Source organism: Aquila chrysaetos, chromosome Z (assembly GCF_900496995.4).
Source record: "Aquila chrysaetos chrysaetos chromosome Z, bAquChr1.4, whole genome shotgun sequence".
Taxonomy (NCBI): domain Eukaryota; kingdom Metazoa; phylum Chordata; class Aves; order Accipitriformes; family Accipitridae; genus Aquila; species Aquila chrysaetos.
The window spans coordinates 44,135,022-44,154,223 of NC_044030.1; the positions used below are offsets into that span (position 1 = coordinate 44,135,022).

Genomic DNA, 19,202 nt, shown 5'->3' on the forward strand with positions numbered 1-19,202 from the left:
TCAGAGAAGCAGGACATAGCCCTTCTTGTCACATGTTTTCAGCTTCAGAACCTGTTAGAGGGGATTAATCTGTTCCTCATTTCTGGGACTTTCAAATTACTCTATGTGTAGGCTACGAAGCAGAGCCAGGGAAATTGTAGGTAACGTGTCCCTAACAGTTTGACTTCCAAAGTCATTAAGCTATGCTTCCTGAAATCATGCGGGTTAACTTGTTTGCTAATTAAGCCAAGCAAGAGAGGCATGAATAAAGGGAATCTTCACAGGCTTCCTGAAGGGTTAGGGACAAGAATGGAAACAACTTAACTTAATTTCCCTGTTTTGGTCTTCCTAGGCCCACACTGCAAAAGCTAATTTGAGCTCACTGTTGGAGAAGGGAGAAGGTTTTTCTCCATGAAACCAATTTGGAAGGGATAAATCACTTTTTGTTCTTAGCCAATTACACACCACAACTAGGTAATCCAGTGTGATAGTGCTGCTGGGGACAAGTAAGACCAATGACATAAATGCAGTACAGTGCTGCTGATGCATGTTGTCTCATGGCTAGAGTGCAGATGACTGACTTGGCTTAAGTGGTCAATGAGGAAGGGAATGACTTAAGATACCATCTCTGAAAGAGCCTGCCAAAACATCAGGTTATCTCCTACTTGAGGAAACATGCTGGAAACTACTAAAGTCTGTGAGAAGAGAGATGTCCTCTTATTCTTTAGAGGCTGGATCAACCCCCCCAAAAAAAAAACCAAAAACAAAACCAAAAACAAACAAACAAACAAACCCCCAAACCCTGCAGTCCTGTCAGGCTTTACAGTGCTCTTTGCTGATACTTCTTCAGTTAAATGAAGTGTCACTAGCAATAGCTGCTTGATTTTGTAGAAGGTGGTCTACTGCTTTAACTACTTCAAATAAAAATAATTTTTAATACTTCGTTCAAAATGGTTTTGGGTTGTTGTAAACACATTAAAATAGAAGAATAAGAACTATTTCTCTCTTATGTTGCTTTTAAACATACTGAAAAGTTAGCAAGGATAGTGATCAGAGGTACATATTACAGTGAAGACTAGTGAGGCTTTTTAATGTAGCATGTGAAAAGAAATTCCTGATACATGATGTGAGAAAGATATGGTAAACTTATGGCTTTACAGAATTGACAGAAGGGATTGTGGTAAATTTTAAGATTTGTCTTGTATATCAAAAATAAGTAAATGATGACTGTATTACAGTTGGGATAGCAAAAATGTGAAATATTAGCAGATCCAGTCCAGAGTTCTTCAGTGTTAGTCACTTGTATCTACGTAAATTTATAAATAGCTCAAGGCATGTCTTGGGATGGGGTTATGAGAAACAAAAATGTAGGGGCATAGTAGTTATCTAAATAGTAATAAAATAAGTAATTCATATGCCAGTAGATGTTATGCAGGTATTGTTGACAGTTTGTCTTGAAGAGTCTTGGGACCTATGGAAGCAGATAACATATTTTTGGATTATTTTGAATTGAGTTATTTTGGAGTAACTTGTGAAATATTGTGAGCTTTAGTGTAGGTATGATTTCAGTAGCTGTCAGCAGTACTGTAACAATTTTGCCTGCTCTTACAGGACCACTAGCATTCACCAGGTCAAACTCTCATGTCTAGCTGAGCTCATCCTGTTCAGACATTTGCTTATCTGTCTTCTCTTTGATCCCATGAATTGAGCGGTACTCTAGCTTTTTTCGTGGTATCTTCTTTCAGCAGAGGGATGGTGGAGCGTGGCCAAGGTGGAGAGGTTTGTTCTGTCTTCTGTTCATAAGCACAGGCACAAGGAAGCAGGAAAGAGGCAGAAAATCTGTTTACCTGTAGCAGACTAAAGGGGAGCTATGACTAAGCTAAAGCTGGTTCTGAAGCTTAATTTTCTAAATAAATCTGTGCTGAGCATTTTGAACAAATTAAATGGTTAACTGAACTTGGAAAATGTTAATAAAATCATAACAGCTTTAACTAGAACATACCTTAATATTTAAACGGTGGGGAAGTCATTCCAATATAAGGACTCAGTTTCCAAAATTGCTTACAGGTTATTTTGCCAGATTGGTTACAGGGTTGTATGTCCGCTCATTATGATATTGATCTTGCAAGCTGCTTTTGAAACAGATGGAGGTATCTTAATTCATTAATACCATGTTTCTTGTTGGGAATTCCATGACCTTATTGATGCTATCTGGAATACATGGATTTTAAGCTCAGAGTTGGTTCCTAAACACAGTGTTAGTTCATGACTAATTTTTTTTTTTTCCCCAAAAGCTTGGCTAGAATAAAATATAAATTTAACTACACTAAATATGAAATGGAGCACTGTCTTTTAGGTTTTTTAATATTCAATATAGAAACCTACTTACTCTTTCCAAATTGGGGGAGGAGAAGGGGGTGAGTTTAAATCAGTCTTGCCAGTGAAACTTGTTTTTTTCCCAGAGTGGTGATATTCCTTTCTGTAGAAAGGGAAAGGTATTTGGGCCTTCTGCTGCTGCTGTTTGTCACTGCTGATGCTGTGGCAGGCAGTAGCTGCCCAAAACAACCTACGGTATTTGAACCTATTCCTTGGGCTACAGAACAACTATTCAGCTAGCTTTTTTTTTGTTTATGGGACATGAGCAGAGCTGTCCACAGACAGCATGATACAATGCAGTATCTATACTGTGGTGGGACAAAGAGGACAGGCTAGACTTAAAACAGACAAACAAATGAAAAAAATCCACTCTTGATTCTCAATAATTAACCAAACTTCTCCCTTCTCCTTCCCAAACTATGTGCTGTGTGTTGTTCTTCTGGGGATGACAATACTGCTGGGAACAGCAGCAGCAGCTGCAGGCTCAACATCTCTCCCATGGCCATGGACCTCCAGTGCCTCTAACACCGCATCCATCAGGACTTCAGCCTCCAGGAATCCCTCCACTTGGAAGCAGTGCTGGCCTTCTTGCCCTTTCTAGTGCTTTGGGTGGGCAGTCTCACTTGGCAATAAAAGATGACAAGAAGCATCACGATGCAGAACACCACAGAGGTGAGAGGCATGGCAGGCCTGATTAGGACATTGTCAAATTTGCGCATTGCTGCAAATTATGTGCATCTCTAAAGAATTCAAGTTATATAGAATGAGAAAAAAACTGCTGGCAAACTTAAGAATGTCTGCATATATACCACTGAAGCAAAATTCAGCGAAGTTTTCACTATTTTAAAAGGGGATCTCTAGGTGTCACCTGCTCTGGAGTTTGCAGAGCATTTTGACATCCTGGTAAATACTTAGTTGTAACACCAGTGGCCTGCACCATATTGTGGAAAACTGTTAAACTGCATAATGGGTAATTTTTTCAAAGAAAGTAATGTTGTTAAATGGGTGGGTGGGAAGGTAGGGGGAGTGAGAAGTTAAATTTTGAAGTGAATGTGTTCAAACAAAAGATTTAGATAATTGCATCTGTTACTTTAGTTTCATAGTCTTAAATTCTAGTACGCAATTAAATATTGGGCAAAATTGCACTTGACTAATTTCTGAAAAGAAAATAATTTATTCTGTCATGAAATAAAACTAGGCTTTGTGTATGGTTAAACTGTAAATCATGTTTACAAAATACTGTAATTTTCAGGAAATCACTGTATTAGGAATGTGCAATGACTTATATAAATAAAAGCCATTTTAAAACTGTTTGCGGCTTGTGTTCTAATTTTTTCCCCCCTTTTTTATTTCTGTTCTTGCCTCTGTGTCTGAACGGGCATGTCTGTGCATTTCTTGGTTACTGCGGGAGCAGACAGAGAGCCAGGCACAGTAAGTACCAACATTCCTGCTAATGTTTCCACTTCTGGCATTGCACTGTTTGTCTGTTTTGTCTTCTTTTTAGTCAGTTCCATGATACTAGGCATATGTGTTTTTTGTTAAGACATCTCTTGGTTTATTTAGAACACCAACTCATTTATTTGGAGAACTGTATGAATCAGGTTTGTTTGAGCAGAATAATTTTGGGGAAACTTGAACTTTAGTTTGCATATTGGGGGTGGGGGGGAAGCTGCAAATCAAACAGAACGTTGACTGAAACTTAAAGTATAACATTACTAGCCAGAGTTAAGATTTTTCCTGTAGGATTTTCAGGAATTAAGAGTTGCCGAACAGGTGAGAAATTTAAAATCCATGTGTCATGACATTGTTTAGCCCTAAAAGTTGCTTTAACTGAATGAGTTTAAGCTGTACTAATGTCTTTACTGCTTAATTTGTGCTTCAGGTATAACTTCCATAGCAATACTTTTTTTCCCTTTAGACATAAGCTGTAATAGAATTGGTCTAAGACAATCTTATCTGAAAACCAGCTGAAGAACTACTTTGTTACAGCTTTTTATACTGTTGTGTTTTGAGTGATATTGCTGTATTAATCTGTTGGAGATGGGCATGTGCAACTTTCATGTCATTTCAAGTAACAAAGCTAATTCTGCTTGTTGTTGTCATAGGTGAATTTGGCTCTATTTTGTTTCTTTTTCTCGATTAGAAAAGACAAGAACTAGGAAAAGTTATTTGACTTATGTTTACAGTACTAAACTTCTGATTTTTATTCCTGCTTTTTTTTTTATACTAGGGCTTGACAATTTATTTGCTGGAAACTGTGTATCTTTTGTGGCCATTTTTTTTGTTTCTAGATTACTAAGCAAGAAGCATTCATTTCAGCTTGCTTAATGTTATTAATGACAGTGTTACTGTGGAAATAATTTTATGCTGGGTTTTCCTGAAGCCTCAGACTTACTAAGGGCTTCTTTCTTTGAGTCGGACGTACTTCTTTGAGTGTTAGTCAAGTGCAGGATTCTCAACAACTTCGCTTAAGAGCTAAGGAAGGAGGTTTGCATTCCGTGTCTGTGTGCGCACACACGTGCGCACGTGGGAGTGATGGGTTTGTGTTTTGCTTTGGTTGTTACGTTTCCTGTCCTTTCTTCTTCCTGTTCTCCCCTGCCCTGTCCATGTACTTTGCTAAAGGGTTTTTGACTTTAAAAACAGATGCTTCACAGTGTTGGGAAATTCAGACTCTGAATTCATCCTGTAGCTGAGGATAGTTCTCACCTGTGGAAGGAGAACTGTCAAAAATGAAGCCTGGCTTTTGTGTTGTGGGAGATTTGCAATATTGTTTGCTTAGTTTACTATATATGTCAATTTCATTAAATTAAAGTACATAACATTTTCACTGCAGTTACTTCTGTCTTCGTATGTGTAATTCATGATCGCTTGGTTATTATCTGTAGTAGGCTTTTTTATGCTGGGTTTACCACTAAGTAACCTTGAAACAACCATAAAAGTTTCATAAAAGAATGTTGCTGTATGGATATATTGACTTCAGGTTACTATGCTATGGTGGCCATAGTTTCTTTTTGGTCCCAGTGGAGAATAATAATAACACAGGTGTACTTAAACTTGAACTTAAAATTGTTTAAATACAGTGTTGCATTAGAATCTTGGCTTAACAGTAAATTATATCTTCAGTGAAAGGAACATAATTCAAGTGACAGTCAAGTTAAAATTTGTGGTTAAAATGATTAGCTGGCAATGATTTGCTCTCTGAACTTCTCAAATTCTCTTGTATTTGTGATGGATTTCTTTTTAATTTAAAATACATTTTTAAGGATAATATAAAATTGGCCACAAGTACACAAGGATACCAGCAGGTCTGTTTAATTATTACATGTGGTTCTAAATGAGCAGTAGGCTCTTACTTTGCAAATTATCAATTTGATTTTCAGAATAACATTTTAAGTGTAATGTTGCTGCCAGAAATCCTGACAAAGGCTAGCATTCATCATCCAAGACACCAAACCCCGTGCTGTCTGTTAGTTACCTAAATTAACCATGATATTTGGTATTACTGTGCAGTTCGACAATACAATTTCCATCAAATATGTCTAATGTGACCTTCCAGTATCATCAGCAGAAGCTAACAACTTCAAATGTTCAAGTTTGAAAGACTACAGTTTAGTGCTTGCCTATTTGGTTTTAAATTGAGGTTTTTGGACATAATTTTGGGGTAAAGTATATTGTGGCATATTATTTGAGCATATTCATTTATAAATGAGATCTGGGGTTTGTTTGTTTGTTTGTTTTTCCTAAGTCTCCTTAGGCAAATAAGCAGTCATGAGCTTTTATGTATTGTACATTTAGAAATGCTTCGTAATGCAGTGAGATTCATGTGTTTATAAAGCAATGTAAAGATGTAGTTATTTCATTATTCTTGATTGTGATCAGTGTCCATTTTACTTGCTTTTGCTATATTTAAATGCAAGGGCTACATTTTTCTTTTTTATATTACTTAAAGTTTCAGGAACTAAAATGAAAAGAAGTTCTTTGCGTGTAAATGCATGTTTGTGAAATATATAACATTTAAGTTAGCAGTTCATGTATGAAGTATACTATTATTACTAAAATTATGTGGTCAAAATTAAATTATAGGACTACATGGATAATGGCAGGTGGGTTTTAGCTGATGTAACTCTAAGCATCCAAAATTGGGTCATGTTATTGTGGGAATGCAGGCATCCCTGCTATTGTGACACAGCCTGGCTGCAGGTAATGACGCCAGGCAAAGTAAGCAAGTTTTGCAACTGAAGCTTAATAAAGTTTTGGGAGACCTCAATACGAAAGAACTTAGTTGTCCACATTTTTTTTTTTTTCTAGGGAACGTACTGGCAACACTTTTCAAACTCATCTTAGGTGTTCATTTATCACTTGTCTTCCCACTGTTCTAGTATCCTGTTTGGACAGCATAGAAATGCAAATGTTCTGAAGCACTGTATTGTATCAGTAATAATTTGTAGACAGTGAAATCTGCTGTCATTAGGTGCTTGGGATTTACATTAAGGTTGGTGTTTATCTTTTGTCCTCATGAAAAAAAATGAGCTTGTTTTCTAAGTACTCATAAATTTTCCAAGAAATATTTTTGCCTTCATTGTTAAGCACAAATGTTGCTATTGTTTTGTAAAGCAAATGCTCTTTTCTTACAGCAGAAAAGTACTCTGTGTCCTTAGCTCTCTGTCCTATTCTTCCCCTCCCAGTCTTGGAGGAAGGGAGCATGTACAATTGAATGCTACTTTTTGGTTGATACTGTATACAAGCTGTTTTTGTTTTGTGTTTTAATTCTTTAAAAGCACGGGGGGGGGAGGATCATAAAAGGAGTTATATGAAAGTGTAGGGTGCTCTTCAGTGTAGGACATGTATGCTTCTTGGCGTTTGTGAAGAAGGTGTTATTTTCTATTATATAGCTTGTAATTGAAAAACTTGAATTTGTTTAATCAATTGTATCTTTTATTTTTATCAGCTTTGTCAACTTAAAAATAAGTCAAATCTTACAGTCTATAGATGCAAACCACAAATTAGCTTCAGCAGGAGTTGCTCACACAGAAGAGCTGTGGGATGCTGCATTGCAGTTTAGTTTGTAGCTGATGCATAGCAGCATAAGGCTGCTCACGAAGGGCAAGAGGATTGGGGTGGTCTGGTATAAATTTTTATGGATACCCTGATTCTGACAAACATTAGCTAGAAAATAGTGAAATCAACAGAAGGCTTATTCTCTGTTAATGTCACCTGATTATTGAATCAATGTGGAGAGTGATTCAAATCCATTTAGGCTTCTAGATTCCCTTGTTCCTAATAGGAACATACTAGTTTAAATATAACTTAAAATGGTGGGCAAAAAGAGGGCGAAGTCAGTAGTGTTCCATCACCGGCAATTTAAAACAAAACCTACTGACTTTATAAGTCAACTTTTGGGTTGTTGACATGTGTGTTTGCAAGAAGCATGTTCAACAAATGGAAGTTAATGATTCTTGAGTTGAATAACTTCGAGTGCAATCTTCTTGTGCCTTGCTGGGTGACGGTTAAGCACTAGTCCCTTTTCCAGTGTCCTGTCACTGAGTCCTGACAATGAGCAGTGGGACTGCTGAGCAATGGATGTTTTGGCTGTAGATGTTAGACTTGATCCTGTTTTGCCCACTCAACAAGGGATTGCATTTGTTCCTATCTACATATGGATAGCTGTAGATGACATTTGTGTGTGGTGCAGTGGCATGGGTCCAGGGTTGTGATTAAATAAACACAGCGGCCCTACTTGGTGATATGGGCAAGTGCAAGTTGTCAGCTGTAATAACTGTCTGTAATGGCAGGTGGGTGCAGTTGGTTTGGATGTACAGCGAATCTGTGAATGGCCAAGCACAGAGCAAGTATGTGCGTCTTTGGGTGAAAGGGGAGTGGGAAGGATAAGGAGCCCAGCACTAGAGAAGTTCTTAATTGGGACCAGGTGTAGTTGAACCATGAGCACAGATGTGATGTAAATACTGTTATTTAATTGCTGTAATGATCAGCATAAAGTTAATTGTCAGTTCTGTATGTTCTGGTGAGTTGTCTGTGCTGTATTATAACTGGGGCTAAATGAGATACTGTGGGCTCTCAGTCTGTACCTCTGGCACACATACCTTGTGGTTTGGAAGTAGTTCCTTTGGGGAATGGAATGGCAGTCGAAGAAGTGTGTTTGAATAATGTGCATTACATTCCTAATAGGGAACCTGCCTTCTCTCTGTGCATCATGACTAGGTTTTCGTTTCATATTTGCTGCTGGTGTTTCACTGTTTAACTTTTGCTGGTAGCAAAGTTGCTTTAGGATCCCAAGTTGCCTGTTATACAGCCCTTATGCAGTCTTGTAACTCTGACGGGAAGTGGTGCTACATTAGGCTTTTTTTTCTTCTTTCAGGACTTATTTGAAGAAAAGGGATTCATGTGAATAAATTTTGAATTATTGGAAGAAAAAGAAAATGTTTACATAGAATTGATTTTGACCATTTGTTCTGATCTGAGATTCATGATTTATAGATGTTGCATTGGTAATCCCTGATAAACTGAACTTCTAGTATTAAAGCAAGGATTATCCTCAATTTATGCATCCAGTCTGTTGAAATTAAGACAAAATGAAAACTGGTTTCATGCAGTTCCTCTTTAGGAAATCAACTATGCATGTATGTATCTTTTTGCCCTTTTTGTACAAACTGATTATTATTGACGATCAGTCCCAACTGAAAATTTCTGTAGCATTATTTAAAAAGCTATATAAGTCTTATAGCTAAAATAAAAATGATTGTCCTACTCTTGAAAGTAAGTCCGATGTTAGGCCTGGTAGAAGAACTAAACAGACTATTTTTTTCAAAGAGAAGATAAGCAGAACTCTATCATTGTGAAGCTCTTGCTGCTGTCTCCTAGCTGGCCCTATGCTTGATAGTGAACATATGGCAAATACAAACTCTGCTGGAGCTGAAATGAGGAAAGGCAGCTTTTCGTAGGCTGTCCTCACTGTTGCTTGAGCCTTAACATTACGTTGGTAAGAAATGCCAATAGCCCAAGGCTTATATGATCATATCTTCCCAGCTTTTGTTTGTATTTTCATTTATTTCCTCGGATACTTTAGTGTTCTGCATCTACCATATGCAATACTTAAAAAGATACGTATTTTCATATTGTTGAATGAAATGTTACACAATTGGTGGTTTGAATTGTGGTAGTAGGTTACATTAGCAAGCTATTTTTTCATTGAAAGTTATACTTTACCTGATTTTAGTCACAATTGTTAGAACTTCCTTCTACTCCTAAGGGAAACAAAACAGCAACTTTTTAATTATTGAGTTTACTGGTAAATTTTGCCAGAGTAACAACACAATCTTATTTGCAACTGCCAGTATAGCTATTGTGAAATAAGCTGCTCTACAACAGCTTCTAGTGTGGATGAATGTGGTAAGTTGGAGAAAGGCGGCGTAAATGTGACCACAAGGGAGATGTTTTTGCAGAATAGGCTTGTGAGGACTGTAGGTTATTGTTATAATTACATGTTTATGTGATAAGTAAGCCATCAGTCTTTTGAGGAAAAATCAAATCTAATAATCTTTGTTTGGCATTTAGGACACAGTGGGAACTAGGTATACCTAGGATTTCCTAGGTAAGTTTCACAGTATTGAAATTCTACAAGAGAAACTGTACAGAATATTGTCAGCATTGTCCAGGTAGACTTTACATTAAACCAGAAAAAAATACCAGCCATTGTATTTACACATACTTGATGCCAACATTTGCAAGCTGTTCCCTAGACTTCTGTGTAGTAACTTCAAATAGCAGGGTTGCTAAATTTTTCCCAGCTGCTGCTCCTTTGCCACCTTTCAGTTATTCACACTTAATTTTGGCAATTTAAAATGAAAAACTGAGTTTATTCACTTTACTACATTTGCTTTCATTGTTCTAGTCTGAGCTTTTCAGTAGTAAAATAGATTTTTTTTTTTTTCTTAATGAGTTTGTTAAGGGAAGTATCTCTTAACTAAAAGATTTTCCTCCTTAAGAAAAAACATTTGGAGTACTCATCTGTGGTCAAGTTTGAATTGACAGCTTGCTGCTTAAGACGTTTCTACTACTACAGGCATGATGGATTCAATATTAAAATACCGCATATCAGTTTTAATGTTTTTCAAACTAGTGAATCCCTGAGTTTGTGTGCATCTGGGAGGAGACGAGGGGTTAAATTCAGACTGTATTTGTCAAGGCAATTAGTTCAGTGATCCAACAAGCCCACCTTTTAGCTGCAAAACATTGCAGTAAAGACATTATTTTGAGCTTCTTTATACTGAATTTCATCAGACCCTCCTATATGCTTTATGTAAGCCCCTTGGCATTTGTTTAGCTTGAATAGTCATGAATAAAAGAGCTTAGAATTGGCTTTAAAGTGCAGCTTCTGAAGTAGGAAAAAGAGGATTCAGATTGCCTTATGTACCCTGTTTTGTTTTCCTTCTCCTTGGGACCAAACATTAATGTCCAAGCAAAACTACTATGGTGTCCTCAGGTTTTAAAGGGGAAGCCATTCACTGCACAGTTCACTGGCTGCTAGTATATGTTTATGACACATTAAGAGTAAATATCTCTGGCTCTTTGGTAGATCTAAGTATTTCCTTTGGGGGTTTACACTTATATCACAGTATATATGTCAGTATTAGGCTTTTCTCTTGAGAGAGATACATGTATGCGTGTAAAGATGTATTTCCTTCTACATTTATGTGAGCATATATTTATGTAAGCATGTACTTGGCTTTTAGGAACTAGGCTTACCAGATCTTTGTGAAAGGAGATTTTTTTCTCAACTCATTCAGTATTGTTCACAGCATTAACACATCACTGAACAAATTGCCCTCTTGCATATGCTAATCCTGCACTTAAAAGAACTCATTGTAACACGTTTTAATGCTTTGGCTGGAACGGAGATGGAGATGGGAATCGCAGGCATGTCAAATTGTCATGTGACTGAAAAATGTCTAAAATGCCTTTCTCTTTGGGTCAACAGTTTGTACTTAGCATAACTTAGCATGAATGAAAGCAGTCCGTGTAGTTTGAGGAAAAGATTAGTCTTTGCCTTTGTCTTTTTTTTGTGTGTCTTGGCCTCAGTTTTTCAGATCCAGTCTGATTAAACAACACTTTAGCCTTAATTTCACACTAGTAGCAAACGTTATGCTGGAAGTAAAAATATTTGATCATTGTTTGCAATACATTTGTTGAAGGCATCCAGTTGGAGTTTACTGCAGTAACAAATGATTACTGCATAACCTTATGTGGTAAATATTTGCTAAGAGTTAAAGTTGCTATATATCTATCCATGCCTGCAGGTATAGACACACAAAAGCCTCATTGTATTTATGGTTGTCTAGAAGTGAGCAATCAATCAGATTATATTTAGTAAGTCTCTCTTATTATGTGGGATATGTATATTAAAAAAAATATCATTGTTACCTGGTCATGAGTAAACAGCAAGCCTGCTACTCCTAAACAATAAATTCAGTTAAATTAATTAGTTAAATAGATGGTGACTGACAAGTGAACTAAACTTATGATAAGTTTAACAATGAAAAGCCAAGCTTCTTAAAATGCATAAGCTGTACATGTTTGCCTGGAGTACTTAGAGTTGAATTAAATGGAATGAAAGACTATGTAGGTATCACATTTCTAAAGCATCGATCACATCCAATTTGAGTTTTTAAGCATATATGAAGGAATCTTGAAAAGAATTTTTGATTGATCTTGGTTTTTGTCATTACAGAGTAATTCTCTGTTGGTCGCGGACAGTCTGCGAAGCACAGATAAACGCAGGAATGGCCCTGAATATACCAATGACATCAAAAAGAGAAAGGTGGATGATAAGGATTCCAGCCACTATGTAAGCAAATCTGTGTCAAAGAAATGATTAATTTATTTGCACATACTGTGTTTGTATGAGGAGTAAAAGAGCTGTGAAGAACAAGGCAATGTGTTCCCTATGGCTGATATAGTACATGAATATATGTGCCAGGGAGACCAGTATTGGTGTGGGAAGAGTAGTGAGTCAATGTTTTGCGCTATTGTCAAGTAATACTCCTCAACAAGGAATAATGTGCCAGGAGTAGCTGTTCGGAATTCACAAGTATTCTGGGACATTTCTGAGAGTTTGAGCAACAGATCCTTTCTGGACTGCTCTAAAACCTACAGGTTTGATTGAAATGGAGGATTTTGTTGATTTGGAGGGTATTAGTACATTTTTCTGATACTAGCTATTACCATGTTGAGTAATAATTACCACTGCAAATTGCATATCTTATGAGGCTGTACTGACTTACTAAAGTTTGCTTTTGGTTGATATGGCAGTTTCAGCAGTAAGCAAATTGAGATATAAAAAGTTCACAGTTTGTTTTCTGTGTTTTTTTTACTAGCTTGCTTGTTGCTTGGTTTTGAAGAGACACTTTAGTGCAACTGTGGTATATGTGAACCTCACGTCAAAAGGTTCACACAGGCTTTCAACTTCCAGTCTAAATGCTCAGCCAAATCACAGGATGATACTTGAACAGGCTTTAGAGACTAGGACTGGTGTGAAAGAGTACTGAAAAGCAGAACTTAAATCTAACAGAAGATATTGTTCTTTGACATAGCAATAATGTGGCAAATTGTCAGGTTTATATGAGTCCAGTCACTAATTACTTCCTGGTTACTGAAACCCAAGAGAAAAATCAGGTGCTACTTTATTTCCTCAGTATTTGGTAGGGTAATTTCTATCCACTTGGACCGAGAATATCTCTGAGCAGCTGTTGCCTATCTGTGGAGCTACTGATGGTGGATGAGATTACTTTCCCCTTTCTGCACATTGTGATGTTGTAGTACTGTTAGGGTTTTGCAAGTTGTATTTCCACCACTTTCTAATAATCTTGGTTTGATTACAGAAAGGTTTGATATTCTAAGGGCATTTTTCTTTTTAAATATTTGATATTAAGTATTCTTAAGCTACATTTGATATTTAAAAAAAAGGAAGAAAAAGCTTAACTTGCTTGTTTTTCTTGTGTTTCTACTGGAAAGAAATGGAAAGGATATTATTGCACTGTAGAAGCAGTTTGTGTTAATCCACATTTTAAATATATGGTTCTGTTTGCTGTTCACTTGAAATGGATTAAAGGCAGCATCAAAATAAAGAATTGAGAAAAACAAGGGTATTTTGACAGTTACAGATTTATTCTAATCTGGAAGAAGATCCTTCTTTTTAAAGGTTCCCCAATTCTGCAAACAGAGCTGCTGGTTTTGAGCTCATTTTAGGTGAGACCCTTGTAGGGACAAAGAAGTACTGCTTTTGTCAGAAGGGAGATAAACCAGTTGTAGGAATTGTTGCTTTTGGAAATAAGATGCAAAATGCATTTTTTTTTTTTTTCTTTTTGAGTTGTGACTAAATTCTCTGTTAGGACCTGTATAGTTTCAACCTGTTAGTTTGTCAGTGAGGAGAATTTTCTGATATCAAGAGTACCTATAGGAGATGCCTTTGATAGTCCCAGTACATTTCTATTTCTCAAGATGACAGGGTCAGTGGAATGCACTTAATCATTGCTTGGCAGCTGTTTTTGCCCTCCTCAGGGGTGGTATTTCTGGTGAACAAGTGTCCCACCTACTGTGGTCCCACATGCTCTAATGTGTTCTAACCTATTCTTGCCTTCAGGGTGCTTCATACTTTTCAAGAGGTGGCAGATAACGGGGGCTGAAGCTTTCCTATTCCTTTTCCTTTTGCACCCTTTGGTTGGACAGATTCCTGAGTGGCAAATAGAGCCACCATTCTGTCTTCAGTGGCACTCTTGGGTCCCTAATATGTTTGTGGTATTTCTTGGAGCAATATTCAGCTGCTAAAGGAGAAGGGAAGGGTTGAAACTACCTGTTGGGGTTTTGGGGGTTTCGGTTTTTTTAAACATTTATGGCCTGAAGTAGAGGAAGGAACTGGTGTTTTACTTTGTCTGCCTTTGTTAAGTGTGATAGCCCAGACACTTTGAATGCAAGTGATGGGAGACAGTTTGAGCAGTCTTGTAAGTCTGATTTGTTTGCCTAGAAACTTTTTAAGTAAAAGTACTGTTATTGGAAATGTCAAACTTCGCCTACATGAAAATTCTAAGTCATTCACTTAATTTTTGTTTGGTTTTGGTTTTGAGTCAAGACTCACCTTCTGGTTGAACTACCATGGTGCAGAAATCACTAGACCACTGTGTATCATAGAATGTGTCTACTGGGGCATCCCTGCCCATTTTGGAGATAGGGACCAGGAGGCACTTGAGTCACAGCTATGGTGAGGCACTAGAGCAGCTCAGGTGAACACAGATTTATGTGAAACAGTCAAAATGCAGCTTGAGAAGCCACAATAAAACATTTCCACTTAGGGTTGTCAAAGTATTTTGGTTTTGTTAAGCAGAAATCTTGAAATGCCTTGGCATTTCTGAAGCTTTTTCTTCCCCAGAACTTTCCATTTCAAAACTTACCTTTCTGGAAAAGGAGAAAAATTGTCCTATCACTTTGAGGAAGTTGATACATCAAACAAATGCCAAAAAGCTCCAGTTTTCTGAGATGTCTTTTTTTTTAGGTATGCACAAGCAGTAATTTCCATAAGATTAACATGTAAGATTAGCATATGAACAGAATGAGTTTCTCTTTTAGGCGTAGTGATAACACTGTTTATGATGGTAATGAGGAGGGGGTTTGGACCCTCTTGCACTGATGGTGGGACCAGCATCTTTCAAAGAGTTCTACCTGATATGGGTTTTATTACTGAAGCAGAAATAAGGTGTTGTTTTCCTGTTTTCATTGTTTTCCCTATTGCTAATAAGTTAATGAAAGGCTGTTTGCTTTTTGTTTAGGAAAAACAAAAAATGTCTGAGTAGATACGTAGTCTTTCTCTCTGGGCTCTTAATGTACTAATTGAAATGAACACTATATTTATTTATTTTTAATAGGACAGTGATGGGGACAAGAGTGACGATAACTTGGTTGTAGATGTATCCAATGAGGTAACTTTTTTCATTTTTGTAGTCTTGACATTTGCCCAAAGGTTAAAGGAAAAGTGCATTTAGATGTTAGAAGAAAAAGAATCCTCTGTGTGGATATGTTAAAATATTCACAACTTCTCCTTTTTGTTAGTACTGCAGTTACTATGCCTTCTTCTGAGCTTTATCTGGTTGCCATCTTGGCTTTTCCTTCTGCTGCTTTGTCCAGGTCTGTTGCCTCTGCAGTTATGTTCTGATGCTTCACAGCTGCTCTGGAGAGAGTTGTGGTGAGATGCAGGTGGAGGGCTGAGGTTTTCAGACTAGTGTCTTCAAATGAAAAAGGAAGACATTACCTAACCTTGTATTTAATAGTAGGAGTATTATTAAAAACATTTTTGGTACCTTAAAGATCACTAGTATTTTAATGCCCTATGTAAAAGACAGCATTTTCCAGAAATGTTTGGTTTTTAGAATGAAGTCAGCTGAGTCAGAATGAAGTCATTCCATTCACAAAATTTTCCAGAGGTTGTAGCCACATTTTTTCTCCAGGGCAGAGATTTGACAGTGCCGTCAAGGTGAAGGGATGGGCCTTCCCTTTTCTTCATCTTTTATTTCATACAACAAAGAGATGTAGGAAGCCTGAATATGGTAGCATGGTTCTTTTGCTGTGTGAAAAGCACAGGGAGAGAAGCTGACAGAGAAGAGGTGTCTTCAGCAGCTCCAAGTGCCCAAATGATGTCAGCCAAGTAGAAAAATGGGTACCCAACCAGGGATTTTAGTAATCTTTTCAGAAGGCCTACTTAAAATGAAACTGCTCAGTAATCAATCAGTAGACTTCGTGCCCTCTTGTGAGGACTGCTTCCTTCCTGCTGCTATTTTCATGAGCCAAAGGAGCATGGAGAACCTGCAGAGCTCTGATGGCATTGTAGCTTGCTGGGCCGGCTATTCCAGGTTAAAGGAAATGCAGAGAGTGCCTCTGGAAGAGAGAAAGATAATCATCTGAGAGGTGATTTCAGTTTTTCCTGTAGATTTAAGTAGCGAGGCATTTGCAAATGGTATTTAGAAAGAAGTGACAGATTTTATGGCATATACAGCATGCATCTTTATCTCTTCTTCTGAAGGTAGACATGAGCAAGGTTTGTATGGCCTGAAAGAGATTATTGAAACGTTTGTTGTCACTAGCAGTGCGTGGAGAGCGTACATGGAAAAAACAGTGTAAATTCTACTGCAGTTACTGTTGGTCTTTCTTGCTCTTACCACGTGTTGTGCGTGCTTGCCTTAGTTTGTGCTTAGATTGCAAGCTCTATGCTTGGAAACAGTTTATGATTGCATGTAGCGTAAAGTAAAACCAGATTGCTTACTATATGAACTTATGTCTCTAAATTGATGAAGGGATTTCAGCTTTTTTTCTGTAGAGGTAACAAAATGTCTTGTTGTTTGAACTTACTGCTTAAATTCTTCTAGTTTTTTTTCCCATAGACTCCTTAGTGGTGTTTGTGTACCAACCCATGACATGGTTATGTGCTGTTCTTCCTTTCCCACTGTTTTAGGATCCTTCTTCCCCAAGGGCAAGTCCCACTCATTCACCACGTGAAAACGGTATAGATAAAACCCGCCTCCTGAAGAAAGATGCCTCTAGCAGTCCAGCATCTACGGCCTCTTCAGGAAGTTCCGCTTCCCTCAAATCCAAAGAAATGAGTCTGGTGGGTAGCAGTCTGTTGTCCAGATAAATCATCTTCTTACTTGTAAAGTCTTAGCTCTCCGTTCTCCTGCCACTACTTGTGGCAGAAGTACATGGCTTTATACATTTGAAACGGAAATAGACTACTGTTTTCCAGACCTTCATGGTATTATTTAGCTTTCTTCCTCAACAATATTTTCTGTTTCATTTTGATTTCTTGTATTTCCTACATTTCTGTCAAATGAGTTGCAAATTTATTGCAAAGTACAAGAGTCGCTTAAGCATTGTTTATTTTTCTTGAGCAATAGCTTATGGTTTAACATAGTCTGTATATAGTCACTGAGAAGTTCTCCAGGCTTTTGTTAAAATCTTTTAAATAAGCTGTTACTCTTTCAAAACTTCTCCTGCAGTATCAGTAATAATTTGATCAGATTCTCTGTAGCTTTTGTGTCACAGTTTTTTGGCACTATGAACTATTGTGGTATTTTGTTTTTGTACTTAGATTTGCTGTGTCCAATAATATTTGAGACAGTAATGATTTCAAGCTAGAATAATTTGGTGATGTGTACTGTATTGTCCTGAAAAAAAATTAGCTCAGGCATTTTTTTTTTTCATGCCAGTGGAAGAAGGAAGAATAACTCTGTGTTTCTTTTCTTATATTAATTTTGGCAGCAGTCAGAAAGGTCAGCATTTCTCTCTCACAAGTTAATGTTGTCAGCATTGCATGGATTTATGAAAATTGGCTGAGGGACTAGGTAGTAGGTGCCCAGCATCCCAGCTGCTGTTGTGATAAATTGTATAATATGGCCTGGATTAAAAATAATACTCATTTAATTTGTTTAATGATACCAGCATGAAAAAGCCAGCACGCCTGTTCTGAAATCCAGCACACCAACTCCTCGAAGTGATGTGCCAACCCCAGGCACTAGCGCAACTCCAGGACTACGTCCAGGCCTTGGCAAGCCTCCAGCAATGGACCCTCTGGTTAACCAAGCTGGTAATGCATTACCTCACGTGTTTTTATGGTTCCAAAATTAATCTTTTTTTACGTGTGTAGTTTTGTGTGAATGTTAACTAAATGTATTGCTTTGCTCTTGATATCAAGAGAGGGCTTTGTGAGAAGCAGATGTTTGGATTATCAAGAGTTTGAATATCTTTCTATCTCTTATCCTTCTTTGTTTACTTTTGTCTTTATCTTTTTTGCAAATAATCCAGAGACTGAATGCAATATAAAAAGACTTCTCAGAAGATTCTGGTACTTACTCTGAATGCAATCTTTTCTCCAGCTCTTTGTCTAAGTCTACTAATATTTGCTGCAGTGTAAATCTTGACAAATGCAGGGGGAAGTTTACTTCTGCTGTTCAGGCTGGTACAGCACAGTTGCTTCAGACACGAGCTGTGTAAACCATGTCTGTCAGCTTTATTTGGCAAAGGAGAGATTAATGTAAACAGGGAAATATTGCAGAAATGGAAATGGGTAGTGCTAGAAGAGATTGTTAGAAGTGATCAGCAAGTTCAGACTTCAGTAGATCTTTCTTGCACTGAGTGAAGAGAGGTGGTGGTACTGATAAATTATGGCAGTGTTTCTTGGCAGTGTGTGTATGTGAGAGGGGAAGGTTAGGTACTGTAGGGGAATAAAAGGGCTATTTTCTCCTCTGTATGCAGGAATAAATAAATAAAACTACTTGATTTCATTATTCTGTAGCTGCAGGTTTGCGGACACCATTGGCAGTACCAGGACCGTACCCTGCTCCATTTGGAATGGTACCTCATGCTGGCATGAATGGAGAGTTAACCAGTCCAGGGGCAGCCTATGCCAGTCTGCACAATATGTCACCCCAGATGAGTGCTGCTGCTGCTGCAGCTGCTGTGGTTGCCTATGGAAGATCTCCTATGGTAGGCCATACGTTGCATGCAATCTCAGTTGTGTGAGTTGTGGTTCACTGAGAAGAGCTACATGCTTCATTTAGCACTGTCGAATTCCCAAGTTATAACAGCGCCAGAGGCTTGACAGCTTCACTGTGTGTTTCACTTTGCTGCGTGGCTGGAGAAACAAATTTGCACCTTGAAAACAAAGAATCTTGGTGTATTTATGTGTGTTTCCTTTTCATCTTCATCAGTGCTTTGACTGATTAATAAATGCCAAAAAATTATTTTATGCATTAAATGAAAAGGTAGTTTTGGTAGCTACAAAGTATTTTCAT

General features: G+C 37.6%; 1 protein-coding gene across 6 annotated transcripts in view; it reads left to right on the forward strand.

The window, feature by feature from the left end:
* Window positions 1-19,202, forward strand: part of TLE1 (TLE family member 1, transcriptional corepressor) — a 73,818-nt gene that overhangs the window by 38,395 nt on the left and 16,221 nt on the right. For 3 of the 6 annotated variants that reach the window (XM_030003243.1, XM_030003245.1, XM_030003248.2), the window contains 7 exons: window positions 2,823-3,027; window positions 3,770-3,786; window positions 12,101-12,217; window positions 15,288-15,341; window positions 16,868-17,020; window positions 17,851-17,995; window positions 18,704-18,894. In XM_030003243.1, the coding sequence (XP_029859103.1) occupies window positions 2,823-3,027; window positions 3,770-3,786; window positions 12,101-12,217; window positions 15,288-15,341; window positions 16,868-17,020; window positions 17,851-17,995; window positions 18,704-18,894 (882 nt within the window). The remainder of the gene's footprint in view (window positions 1-2,822; window positions 3,028-3,769; window positions 3,787-12,100; window positions 12,218-15,287; window positions 15,342-16,867; window positions 17,021-17,850; window positions 17,996-18,703; window positions 18,895-19,202) is intronic. The other 3 variants (XM_030003244.1, XM_030003246.1, XM_030003247.1) reach the window with 2 other exon arrangements.